At 39.3% G+C, this 12,402-nt stretch overlaps 1 protein-coding gene across 2 annotated transcripts in view; it reads left to right on the plus strand.

Moving 5' to 3' along the window:
* The window catches only part of DENND6A (DENN domain containing 6A), an 81,663-nt gene that overhangs the window by 62,129 nt on the left and 7,132 nt on the right, over positions 1-12,402 (plus strand). For both annotated transcript variants that reach the window (XM_012802488.2, XM_023510713.1), the window contains exons 13-15: positions 11,068-11,133; positions 11,330-11,394; positions 11,976-12,065. In XM_012802488.2, coding sequence (XP_012657942.1) covers positions 11,068-11,133; positions 11,330-11,394; positions 11,976-12,065 — 221 coding nt within the window. The remainder of the gene's footprint in view (positions 1-11,067; positions 11,134-11,329; positions 11,395-11,975; positions 12,066-12,402) is intronic.

Below are 12,402 nucleotides of genomic sequence, written 5' to 3' on the forward strand. Positions count from 1 at the left end.
GTCATTGTTGTTTTGGCGGGTCCGGGCTGGGGATTCGAACCCACCACCTTAGGTGTATGTGGCTGGCACCTTAGCCGGTTGAGCTATAGGCACTGAACCATTTGGTTAGTTTTTAATGTTCATGGCAGCTTTCTTTCAGGCCACATAAATAAGGGCCTTCTAAGAAGCATATAACTTCCCACTAAAATATGCAGGTGCTTATATACGAGATCTGACAATTAAGTTTGCGAACTCATCTTAGAAAATGTGCTACATACCTCATTGCTGAATATCACTACACTTACCTTCAGAGTACTCCACTTGGGAAGCTATGCACTGATGTCAGCTCCACCCTTCAAGGCGATCTTGGAACTTTTTTTTTTTTTTTGGACACAGTTTTACTCTGTCACCCTGGGGAGAGTGCCTTGGCATCGTCATAGTTCACAGCAACCTTAAACACTTGGGTTTAAGCAATCCTCTTGCCTTCGCCTCCCAAGTAGCTGTGATTGCAGGCACCCACCACAATGTTTAGCTAATTTTCTATTTTTAGTAGAAAGGGTGTCTTGTTTTTTCTTAAGCTGGTCTTGAACTCCTGAGCTCAAGGAATCCACCCACCTCAGCCTCCCAGAGTGCTAGGATTACAGCTGTGAGCCACTGTGCCAGCTGTAGTTTTAGAACTCTTTTTCTAGAATAGCCATCAAAGTTGTTGTTATATTACTCCTGATGTTATGAATGTCATCAAAATGTCTTCCTTTCAGTCTTTCCTTTATCTTTGGGTAAAGAAAAAAGTCACTGGGGGCTAGATCAAGTGAGTAGGAAGGGTGTTTCAATGTAGTTATTTGGCTAAAAACTCTCTGACAGACGTGCCATGTAAGCTGGTCCATTGTCATGATGCAGTGAATTGTTGGCCAAGATTTTTAGTTAAGATTTTCCTGTTTCTCTATTAGTATTTACTTGGTTTGCTATGCTTCTTACAATCAACTGACAATTTTGATGCACAAATTTCAGCTGTGAGCCACTGTGATTCTGATTTCATAAATGTTTGCAGTGTTTTTTATCAATTCTGCTCTTTACTGGCTGCCCTAACCTCTATTCATTAATGATGTTTTCTCTCTCCTCAGAAAAACTGATTAAATTAGTTTGTACATTGACATTTTCTTCATGGCATTATCCCTATAAACTTGAATTAACATGTCCCTGATTTCTTTTCCATTCTTGCCAAATTTAACAAGAAGTTTACAAATGTTTGTTCATTGCTCTAATTCAAGTCTTTTTTCTTTTTCTTTTTTTTTTGAGACAGTCTTACTTTGTTGCCCTTGGTAGAGTGTCATGGTATCACAGCTCACAGCAACCTCAAACTCTTGGATTCAAGCAATCCTCTTGACTCAGCCTCCCAAGTAGCTGAAGCTACAGGTGCCCACCACAACACCCAGCTAGTTTTAGAGATGAGGTCTCACTCTGGCTTAGGCTGGTCTCGAACTCATGAGCACTGGCTTAGGCTGGTCTTGAACTTATGAGTTCAGGCAATCCAACTGCCCGGCCTCCCAGAGGGCTAGGATTATAAGCATTAAGCTACTGTACCCAGTGCAAGTCTTTTTTCTTTTCTTTTCCTAGAGATAGTCTTATTCTGTTGCCCTGGGTAGAATGCCATGGTATCAGCCTAGCTCACAGCAACCTCAGTCTCTTGGGCTCAAGTGATTCTCTTTTCTCCAGCCTCCCTAGTAGCTGAGACCACAGGTGTGTACCACTCACTATACCTAGCTAGTTCTTCTATTTTTAGTAGAGATGAGGTCTTCTTTTGCTCAGGCTGGTCTGGAACTCCTGAGCTCAAGTAATCCACCTACCTCAGCCTCCCAGAATTCTGGGATTACAGGCTTGACCCATTGCACCCAGCCTTCATTCAAGTTCTGACATTCCTACCCATGCACACAGAAACACACAACAGTAATGAATGCCATTTAGCAAGATATCACCACATATAAATATAAACACAACTCTGAGACACTGATATACTGAGGTTATGACACCTTACCAAATTGTTTGTGCAGTTCTGCAAACATAAGTGCATGGTAGCAGGTTCATGAACTTAACTGTCAAACCTTCTATATATACCATGTCCATAAAATTCATGTACAAATTAAAATAGTTTTATATTTATAAAATCCATCATGTTCTTCTGCTCAGAAGTATACTTATAGTGTTATAAACATTTATTAAAATGGAACCTTTAACATTTGAGCTTTTTGTATATATCTAAGCCCAATAAAATATATATTTCTACCATTGCTTCAATAAAATCTTATAGAAAGCCAGAATTATTCCAGACTTGGCACAGAATTCTTGGTTAGATCTCAAAACAAGTATGCATCCCTGTAGCACAAGTATTGATTAAAGGAGTAGTTACAAGTTTTTGAGTTTTCCTTTTGACCACCTTACTCATAGTAGAATTCTAATTTATTTTAGAATTCATCTCAAAATAAATTCTGAAGTTTGAAGTTTGGTTAATTTAGATGACAATTTAATGGTACCTCCTGACATTCCTCTCTGGGAATTCCTGAGCTTTCCACTGAAATGAGATATCTAAAGTTATTTTCTAAGAACTTGACAAGGTATTCGTTTTAAATCTTGTTCTTTTGGGTTTATATCGGTATTTTAAAACTTTATATAATAATATGATTATTTGATGTTATCCCTTCTGATATACATGTATATCTAGATGGAAGTATTAGAGTCAGGGATAACATTTTAAAATCATATTATTTACATATACATGACTCAGCCTTATACTGAAGTCTTCCTTAGAAGTCTTATGAAATAGAGGAAAGAGCACTTCATCTTGACAGTCAGAGCTGTGTTATTAGGCAGAACAGAACCTCTTTATGCCTCACATTCTTTTGTCTTCTAGGAGGATTAAACACAGTGCCTGATGCATGGCACTCTGTAAACATGATGATCCCCTGCCATTCCGTTAGTTTTGGATCTGAATATTAATAACAGTTCAGAAAATAGTAGTTATTAAAGTCTTGGGTATGAGAAGGTCTGAGAATTTTTTTTAACTCTTAATTTAATCTTATTTTAAAATTTGAAATCAGGCATTCATATCTTAGTTTAATCTCGACATTTATTTCCATGGTTTGGTGCTACTAATCAAGATAATTTGGTTAATTGTAACATGGTACACTGCTATTTATTTTCTCTTTCCAAGGAAAGAAGACTCTTTGTTGGGCATGTAGGTAGAGAACTTTTGCATGAATAGCTTGAATTGGTAGAGTAGCATGAATTGATAAATCTGTTTAAAAAGAATCAACAGGTTAGCCAGGCACCGTGGTTCATGCCTATAATTTTAGCACTCTGGGAGGCCAAGGCCGAGGATCTCCTGAGCTCATGAGTTTGAGACCAGCCTGAGCTAGAGGGATACCCCCTGCCTCTAAAAATAACAGGGTGTTGTGGCAGGTACCTGTAGTCCCAGCTACTCAGGAGGCTGAGGCAAGAGAATTGTTTGAGCTCAAGAGTCTGAGATTGCTGAGGTGAGTTCTTACACCACAGGGGTGACAAAGTGAGACTCTGTCTCGAAAAAAAAAAGAAATTGGCTTAGCGCCTATGGCTCAAGTGGCTAAGGCGCCAGCCACATACACCTAAGGTGGTAAATCCAGCCTGGGCCCGCCGAACAACAATGGCAGCTGCAACCAAAAAAAAAAAAAAAAATAGCCGGGCGGTGTGACGGGTACTTATGGTCCCAGCTACTTGGGAGGCTGAGGCAGGAGACTTGCTTGAGCCCAGGAGTTGGAGGTTGCTATAAGCTGAGATGCCACAGCACTCTACCCAGGGAGACAGCTTGAGGCTCTGTCTCAGAAGAAAAAGAAGAAAAAAGAAATCACCAGATTGTTTTCCAAAGTAGTCCCCCACCATTTTACATTCTTAACAGCATTGTATGAGGATTCTAGTTTCTTCACATCCTTGCCATCGTTTAATATTGTGTTTTTTGGCTGGCACGTGTAGCTGAAGCAGCTAAGGCGCCAGCCACATACACCTAAGGTGGCGGGTTCAAATCCAGCCCCCGCCTGCCAAACAACAATGACGGCTGCAACCAAAAAAAATAGTCGGATGTTGTGGCGGGTGCCTGTAGTCACAGCTTCTTGGGAGGCAGAGGCAGGAGACTCGCTTGAGCCCAGGAGTTCAAGGTTGCTGTGAGCTGTGATGACACAGAACTCTACCCAGGGCAACAGCTTGAGGCTCTGTCTCAAAAAAAAAAAAAAAATTATGTTTTTCATTATGACCATTCTAGTGTGTTTGAATTGGTGGTTTTAATTTGTTTTCCCTAATGACTAATGATGTTGAACATATTTCACCTAAAATGATAATAAATTATCATTCATATATCTTCTTTAGTGAAATGTATATAGTACAATATATTAATGTATATTAGTAAATATAATATTTATATTTAAATGACCATTTTTTAATTAAGTTGTCTGTCTTTTTTTTTTTTTTTTTTTTTAGACAGAGTCTCACCATACCACCCTCAGTAAAGTGCTGTGGCATTACAGACCACAGCAACCTCAAACTCTTAGACTTAAGTGATTCTCTTGCCTCAGCCTCCCAAGTAGCTGGGACTACTGCCTGTCACAATGCCCGGCTATTTTTGGTTGGAGTTGTTGTTGTTTAGCAAGCCTGGGCTGGGCTCAAACCTGCAGCCTCAGTGTATGTGGCTGGTGCCCTACTCACTGAGCTGTGGGCGCTGTGCTGTCTGTCTTATTATTGAGTTATAAGAGGTCTTCATATAGACCTCAAGAGTCTATATGACCTCCTTCATATAGACCTCAAGAGTCTTCAAACAGACTTAAGTCTGTTTTCAGATATATGATTTGCAAATATTTTCTCACATATATGGCTTCTCTTTTCTTTTCTTTTCTTTCTTTCTTTTTTCTTTTTTTTTTTTTTTTTTTTTTTTGAGACAGAGTCTCACTCCATTGCCCTGGTTTTGAGTGCCATGGCATCATCATAGCTCATAGCAACCTCAGTCTCTTGGGTTCAAGAAATCAACCTGCCTCAGCCTCCTGAGTAGCTGAGACTATAGATGCCCACCACAATGCCCAGCTAATTTTTCTATTTTTAGTAGAGTCGGGGTCTTGCTCTTGTTCAGACTGGTGTTGAACTCCTTAGCTTGAGTGATCCACCCATGTTGGTCTTCCAGAGTACTAGGATTATAGGTATGAGCCATCCCACCCTGCTTTCTTTTCATTCCTTTTTTCTTTTTCTTTTTTTGAGACAGAGTCTCACTTTGTCACCTCCAAGAGTGCCATGGTGTCATAGCCTGCTTTTAGGTTGTAATCTTTTGTCTAAAGATTTATCCTTCACTGCTGCCTTTTTTGGCTTCATTTCCACTTTTGCAGGAGCAGATTTAGCTGACAATTGTGCCAGTCTCCTTTTGGGCTCTTCCTCCACTGTGCCTTCCACTGAGCTGACCTTCCTCTTCCACATCTTGGCAGTGGGGAGGGTATGTGCCAGATGCCTGTAGGCAGTGGCCCCTTGGTAATGCTGGGCTGCCTGGCTGCTGCCACTCCTCTCCCAGCCCAAGCTTTGAGACTTGCCTCCTTCCTTTCTTTTCTTTCTTTCTTTTTTTTTTTTTTTTTTTGAGACAGAGCCTCAAGCTGTCCCCCTGGGTAGAGTACTGTAGCATCACAGCTCACAGCAACCTCCAACTCCTGGGCTCAAACGAATCTCCTGCCTCCACCTCCCAAGTACCTGGGACTACAGGTGCCCGCCACAGCACCCGGCTATTTTTTGGTTGCAGTCGTCATTGTTGTTTGGTGGACTGGGCTGGATTCGAACCTGCCAGCTCAGGTATATGTGGCAGGCGCCTTAGCCGCTTGAGCCACAGGCGCCGAGCCTCGCCTCCTTCCTTTCTAAAAGAATGAATAATATTCCACTTAATGCATTTATCACCTTTTCTCATTCATTGATGGACACTTGAGTTGTTTCTACCTTTGGGGTATTGGAAATAATACTGCTTGTAATGTATGACATTATATTGTACATGGCCATACAAATCTCTTTCAGTCCCTGCTTTTACTTCTTTCGGTACATACCTAGAAGTCGAATTGTTAGATCATCTATTTTGTTCTTTGAGGAACTGCTTATACAAGGGTTTCAATTTATCCACATCCTCACTAACACTTTTTTTGATAGCAGCCATCCTAATGGGTAAGGTGGTATTTCACTGTGACTTTCTCCTTGTCTTGTCTTGTCTTTTCTTATCCCAGCTAGAATGCAATGGCATTGATATCTCATTGTGGTTTTCTTTTTTCCTTTCCTTTCCTTTTCTTGTCTTGTCCTCCCCAGCTAAAGCTCAGTGGTATAATAGCTCACTATAACTTCTAATTCCTGGACTCAGAGGATCTTATCTCAGGCTCCCAAGTAGCTGGACTATAGGCTGCCACTCTGGACTTTCATTTTTATTTTTAGTAGAGACATGATTTTGCTCTTGTTTAGCTGGTTTCCAGAGCTCAAGTAGTTTTCCTGCCTGGGCCTCCCAGAGTGCCAGGATAACTGGCCTTATTGTGGTTTTCATTCCCATTTCCCTAGTGATTAGTGGTATTGTATGTTTTAATATGCTTATTGGCCGTTCTTCTCCAAAGAAATGTCTACTCAAATCCTTTGCCCACTTTAAATTATTTTTTTAAGCTGTAAGAGTTCTTTATGTATTCTGGATACTAATCCCTTACCAGATATATGCTTTGTAAATATGTTCTCTCATTTTGTGGGTTTTCTATACTCTTTTGACAGTATATTTTGATGCACGGAAGTTTTTAATTTTGATGAAGTCTTATTTATTTTTTCATTTATTGCCTGTGCTTTTAGTGTCATAGTAATGAATCCTATTTATCTTTTAATTTATGAGTTGCATGTATCATGGGGGAAACTTTTTGCTTATTGAGTTCAAGATCAGGCTCACTGCATATACTGCACAATTTGCAAAATACAAAGCTTTGTTCAGGATTCTTATTTTTTTTCCAGAGCCATCAGACACCCATTTTCCTTTTTTGTAATAGACATCGAATCTTTAAGGCTTATTTTCTTAATATATATTATATTCTACAGCACAAGAATTACCATAGTTCAGGTTAGAGCTCAGTATGGGTCTTCACTGTATCAGGGAAGATTTAGATGAGTGAAGATTGCTACATAGGTTGTGTTCTTGTCATTTCCTTTTTTAAAAAACAGATATGGGGCCAGGAGCGGCTCATGCCTGTAATCCTAACACTCTGGAAGGCTGAGGTGGGTGGCTTGCTTAAGCTCAGGAGTCCGAGTCCAGCCTGAGCAAGAATGAGACCCCATCTCTAGTAAAAATGAAAAACTGAGGCAGGGAGGTGCTTTTGGCTCAGTGGGTAGGGTGCTGGTCTCATATACCGAGGGTGGTGGGTTTGAACTCGGCCCTGGCCAAACTGCAACAAAAAATAGCCGGGTGTTGTGGCGGGTACCTATAGTCTCAGCTACTTGGGAGGCTGAGGCAGGAGAATCACCTAAGCCCAGGAGTTGGAGGTTGCTGTGAGCTATGACGTCATAGCACTCTACCAAGGGCGATAAAGTAAGACTCTGTCTCTAAAAAAAAAAAAAGGAAAAGAAAAACTGAGGCAAGATAATCACTTGAGCCCAAGAGTTTGAGGTTGCTGTGAGATGATGCTATCTACCCAGGTTGACAAAGTGAAATTGTCTCAAAAAACAAAAACCTCAAAAACAAACAAACAAAAAAATAGTATAAGTCACTACATAGCTTCATTATTACCAAGTACTTACTGTATGTAAAGAATATATGAAACCAACTGCTGAATTATTCTTCCTAGTATTCAGTTCTTTTTTCATAGTGAGTTTCAGGAAATAATATGTTGTAATAAATAGCACTGGTGGATAGTGGAGTTGCAAGTTCTTTGTGACTTGGAGTAAAAGGAAGCAGAAAACAAGCACATTAGTACTTAGACTTGTTCAAACCATTAGGGTTTTGATATTTTATATTCCTTGGGTTTATAGAGTCAAAAGCAGATAGATGACTTAAATTTATCTAAATTAAATATGTATGAATTCTGCATTTATTAAAGGAAAGTCTTATAGATCTTGTGATAACAAGCTACCCCAAACTTCTGCAAAGCAAAAACACAAGATTAGATGCAAGATGGAAGGGATTCTCCTAAGAATTATTACATGGGAATAGACAGAATAAATTGACAAGGCAAATTGGGCTAGTGAATGAAAAACATTTCAGAAAACTTCATTTTTCTGGGCTCTCCTTTTCTCTCAGTCTGTCTCAAAAGCCTATCAGGTCTGCCTCCTCAACAGAGCTCCAGTAGTTTCCTGTCTTCTCTTTCCATCTGCATATGCCTTGCTTTGGTTCTGTTTTTACCCCAAGATCAGAAGAACACAATGACTACATTTTTATCCTCTAGTCTTTTCTTTGTTACACTTCAAACTCCTCCTCACCACCTGGTGGCAGTGAATATGTAAATGCAGGTTTGATCATGTGATCATACTCTTGTTATTTACTATTCCCTATAGGCCCATGCTTTCAATCTTAGTTACTTTATATATCATTATGTTTCCTTTTTTTTTTTGGAGACAGGGTCTTGCCTGTTGCCTGGGCTAGAGTGCGGTGGCATCATCATAGCTCACAGCCACCTCAAACTCCTGGGCTCATGTGATCCCCCTGCCTCAGGCCCCCAAGTATCTGGGACTATAGGCATGTACCACTGTGCCCAAATAATTTTTAAAAGTTTTTGTATAGATGGGGTCTCACTATGTTGATCAGGCTGATCTTGAATGTGTGGTCTTAAGCAATCCTCTGCCTTGGCCTCCCAAAATGTTAGAATTGCAGACACGAGCCACCAACTACACTTGGCCTATAGTTCCTTTTACTCTGACCCTTGAAAACCTTGCTAGCTTCATCTCCTGCCCATTTTAGCATATTCTCCATTCCAGTTATTACAGTGTAGTGGTTAAGGTGACAGCTCTCAAGTTAGATTGTCCTGTTTAATATCCTAATCTATACATGTTATCTGTGTGCCCTTAGACAAGGTATATGCTGTGTTTAGTTATGACAGAGCAAACAACCTGTCTTAATAGATGAGAATAGATGATTCATGAAAATAGATGATGGCAGTAATCAGTTGGTTCTGGTGTGTACCAGGTAAATATCCATTTTGTCCATGCCTTAGTTTCTTTATCTGTGAAATGGCTATCATAAACATAGTTTTATTGTGAAGATTAAGTGTGATAATTTGTGCAGTGTTCTTAGATCAGAGACTGGCTTAGAGGAAATCTTTAGTAAATGGTGGCTATTCCTATCTGTACTATTATCCACAACGCTTTAAGCAACATGTCCTTCATGCTTCTTTATTTAACTTTTAACATAAAAGCTCTTTCCTTCTTCTTCCCTATTCCTATAATCCCATCCTTACTTATACCACAACTACCAGTTTGATCTATATAATGATTAAACGGAGATATTTTGTAAATTTAGAAAGTTGAGTTATATAATCTGCAGATAGTCTTTATAGGTTTTTTTTTTTTTATTTGTTTGTTTTTGAGACACAGTCTCACTTTGTTGCCCTCAGTGGGTGCAATTGCATTATCGCTCACAGCAACCTCAAACTCTTGGACTCAAGTGATTCTCTTGCTTCAGCCTCCCATGTAGCTAGGACTACAGACGCCTGCCACAATGCCTAGAGATGAGGTCTTGCTCTTGCTCAGGCTGGTCTCAAACCAATGAGCTCAGGCAATCTACCCACTTTGGCTTCCTAGAGTGCTAGGAGTCTTACAGTTTTTTTGATTTATGCAGAAAGGGAAGGCAGAGAAAAAGAGAAGGAAAATCTGTTAAGTTAGGTGTGCTCATGATAGTTTTAAGTGTTTATCTCGCGGCATTGTTTCTGCCTTTTGTAAGAGTTGTTTAGGTTTTAGCTTTCTTTGTCCCTGAGATCAGGGCTACTGCATAAACTACCTAAGCTATTCAATGCAGCAGCCTGTTCAGAGGCTCAGAGGTATGCTGTTGCACACTGTCACCACTTGGTGGTGGTGTATGTTTCTATAATGCAAAAACAGCATTTGGTGAGATACCAGAAAAAAACCTTTGAAGAGAATATTTGCATAGTCATTAGGAATTGCTATCTATTTCATTTACTCCTAAAGGGCATTTTATTATTTTTTTATTCTTATTTGGCTCATAAAATGTAAATTTTATGTATTCAAATAGATTTTATTTTATTTAATTTATTTATTTTTGAGACAGGGTCTCACTATGTCACCCTTGATAGAGTGCAATGGCGTCATAGCTCACAGCAACCTCAAACTCTTGAGCTTAAGTGATTCTCTTGCCCCAGCCTCACGAGTAGCTTGGACTACAGGCACCTGCCACAACACCTGGCTATTTTCTTGTTGCAGTTGTCATTGTTGTTTAGTAGGCCTGGAATGGGCTTGAACCCACCAGCCTTGGTGTATGTGGCTGGTGCCCTATGAACTGAACTACAGGAGCCAAGCCCAGCAAATAGATTTTAAATTACAGGCTGAGTGACAAAAGGGAAAAAATTAAGTATTGATAGGTATTAATGAAAGATCGGGGCGGTGCCTGCGGCTCAGTAAGTAGGGAGCTGGCCCCATATACCAAGGGTGGCGGATTCAAACCTGGCCCCAGCCAAACTGCAACCAAAAATTAGCCAGGCATTGTGGCGGGTGCCTGTAGTCCCAGCTACTCAGGAGGCTGAGGCAAGAGAATTGCCTAAGCCCAGGAGTTGGAGGTTGCTATGAGCTGTGATGTCGCATCACTGAGGGCGACAAAGTGAGACTGTCTCTTTAAAAAAAAAAAGATCAGATATCTATTTTATATAATTTACATGAATTGTATTTATACTGTTATAATAATCCAGTATTCTCTTTATCTAGTTTCAAAATACCAGGAATGAACTCTTAAATATTAATTGATGTTAGGAAGAATGCTTTGACTATAGTATCCCTGACTAAGTAATAATTTTAATCTTATAAAATTCCAGGTTTGTAGTGTGTATGATTATAACAATTATAAAATCTTTACGCTGTTTCTTTCAGGTGAAATTCCCAAGCAGGTTAAAGTGAAAAAATTGAAGAACCTAAAGACTCTGGATTCTAAACCTGGTATTGACTTTTAATGTTAATATATTAATTTTTTTTTTTCTTTTTTGGCCAGGGCTGGGTTTGAACCCACCACCTCTGGCATATGGGGCCAACACCCTAACGTTTTGAGCCACAGGTGCTGCCCTATTAATTTTTCAATATATACTTATATGGGTACTTGGGTTTTTCTCTTAACTTTTTCTTCTTTACTTCTTAGGAGTTTATACCTCTTATAAGCCATATCTGAATAGAGATGAAGAGATCATAAAACAATTACAGAGGGTAATTACTTTCTCACATTATTAGTTTAAATTTTCTTATTCAAGTATGTATTTCATTAGGCAGTTTTTGCTTTCTGTATAGTAATGTGAAATGGAGTTTCTTTTTTGAACCAAAGCTTCATAAAAATCAGGAGAAGTAGCAGCAGTTATGAGCTTGAATATTGGGGCTGCAGCTATACAGATAGCTTGTTTTTCTAGAAATTTGGGAGTAATAGTGAAAGTGTCATATATTCTACTATGAGGTAGCTTAACATTTAACAGTAGGGGATAGTTAACATTTTTTAAAAATGTAAATAGTATTAATATAGCAAATATGAAATAAAGATCATCTTGTCTTCATTGAGTACTGATATTTAAAAATATGATATGGAACAGTGTTCCTTAAACTAAAGTGTCTTATGCTTTGCTCTAAAGATTCTTTTTACAGGATATTGCACCATGAGCTTCAAATTAAATTATTTTAAAATTAAGCTCTATTTTTTATATCAAGTATAAATATATTTACATCGTAGTTAAACTTGATAAATATCCATTGTTTTATATTCTCACTAGAATATAGGTTTCATTGTTTACTCTTTTCAGGGTGTACAACAGAAACGTCCTTCTGAGGCTCAAAGTGTTATTCTCCGTAGGTACTTTTTGGAACTGACACAAAGTTTCATCATTCCATTAGTAAGTTAACAAATACATGTTTGCTTAATTTAATAATTGTTGAAGGGTATATGAATTTTTTCCTATGCTAAAAAGCCTTGTGGGTTTTGCCTGCCTAGTGTTTAAAAGTAAAGCCCTTGGCTTGGCACCTGTGGCTCAAGCGGCTAAGGCGCCAGCCACATATACCTAAGGTGGCGGGTTCGAATCCCCAGCCCGGGCCAGCCAAACAACAATGATGGCTGCAACCAAAAAATGGCCTGGCGTTGTGGCGGGCGCCTGTAGTCCCAGCTACTTGGGAGGCTGAGGCAGGAGACTTGCTTGAGCCCAGGAGTTGGAGGTTGCTGTGAGCTATGATGCC

Source organism: Otolemur garnettii, unplaced genomic scaffold, assembly GCF_000181295.1.
Source record: "Otolemur garnettii isolate 467f Iridium unplaced genomic scaffold, OtoGar3 scaffold00015, whole genome shotgun sequence".
NCBI lineage: Eukaryota > Metazoa > Chordata > Mammalia > Primates > Galagidae > Otolemur > Otolemur garnettii.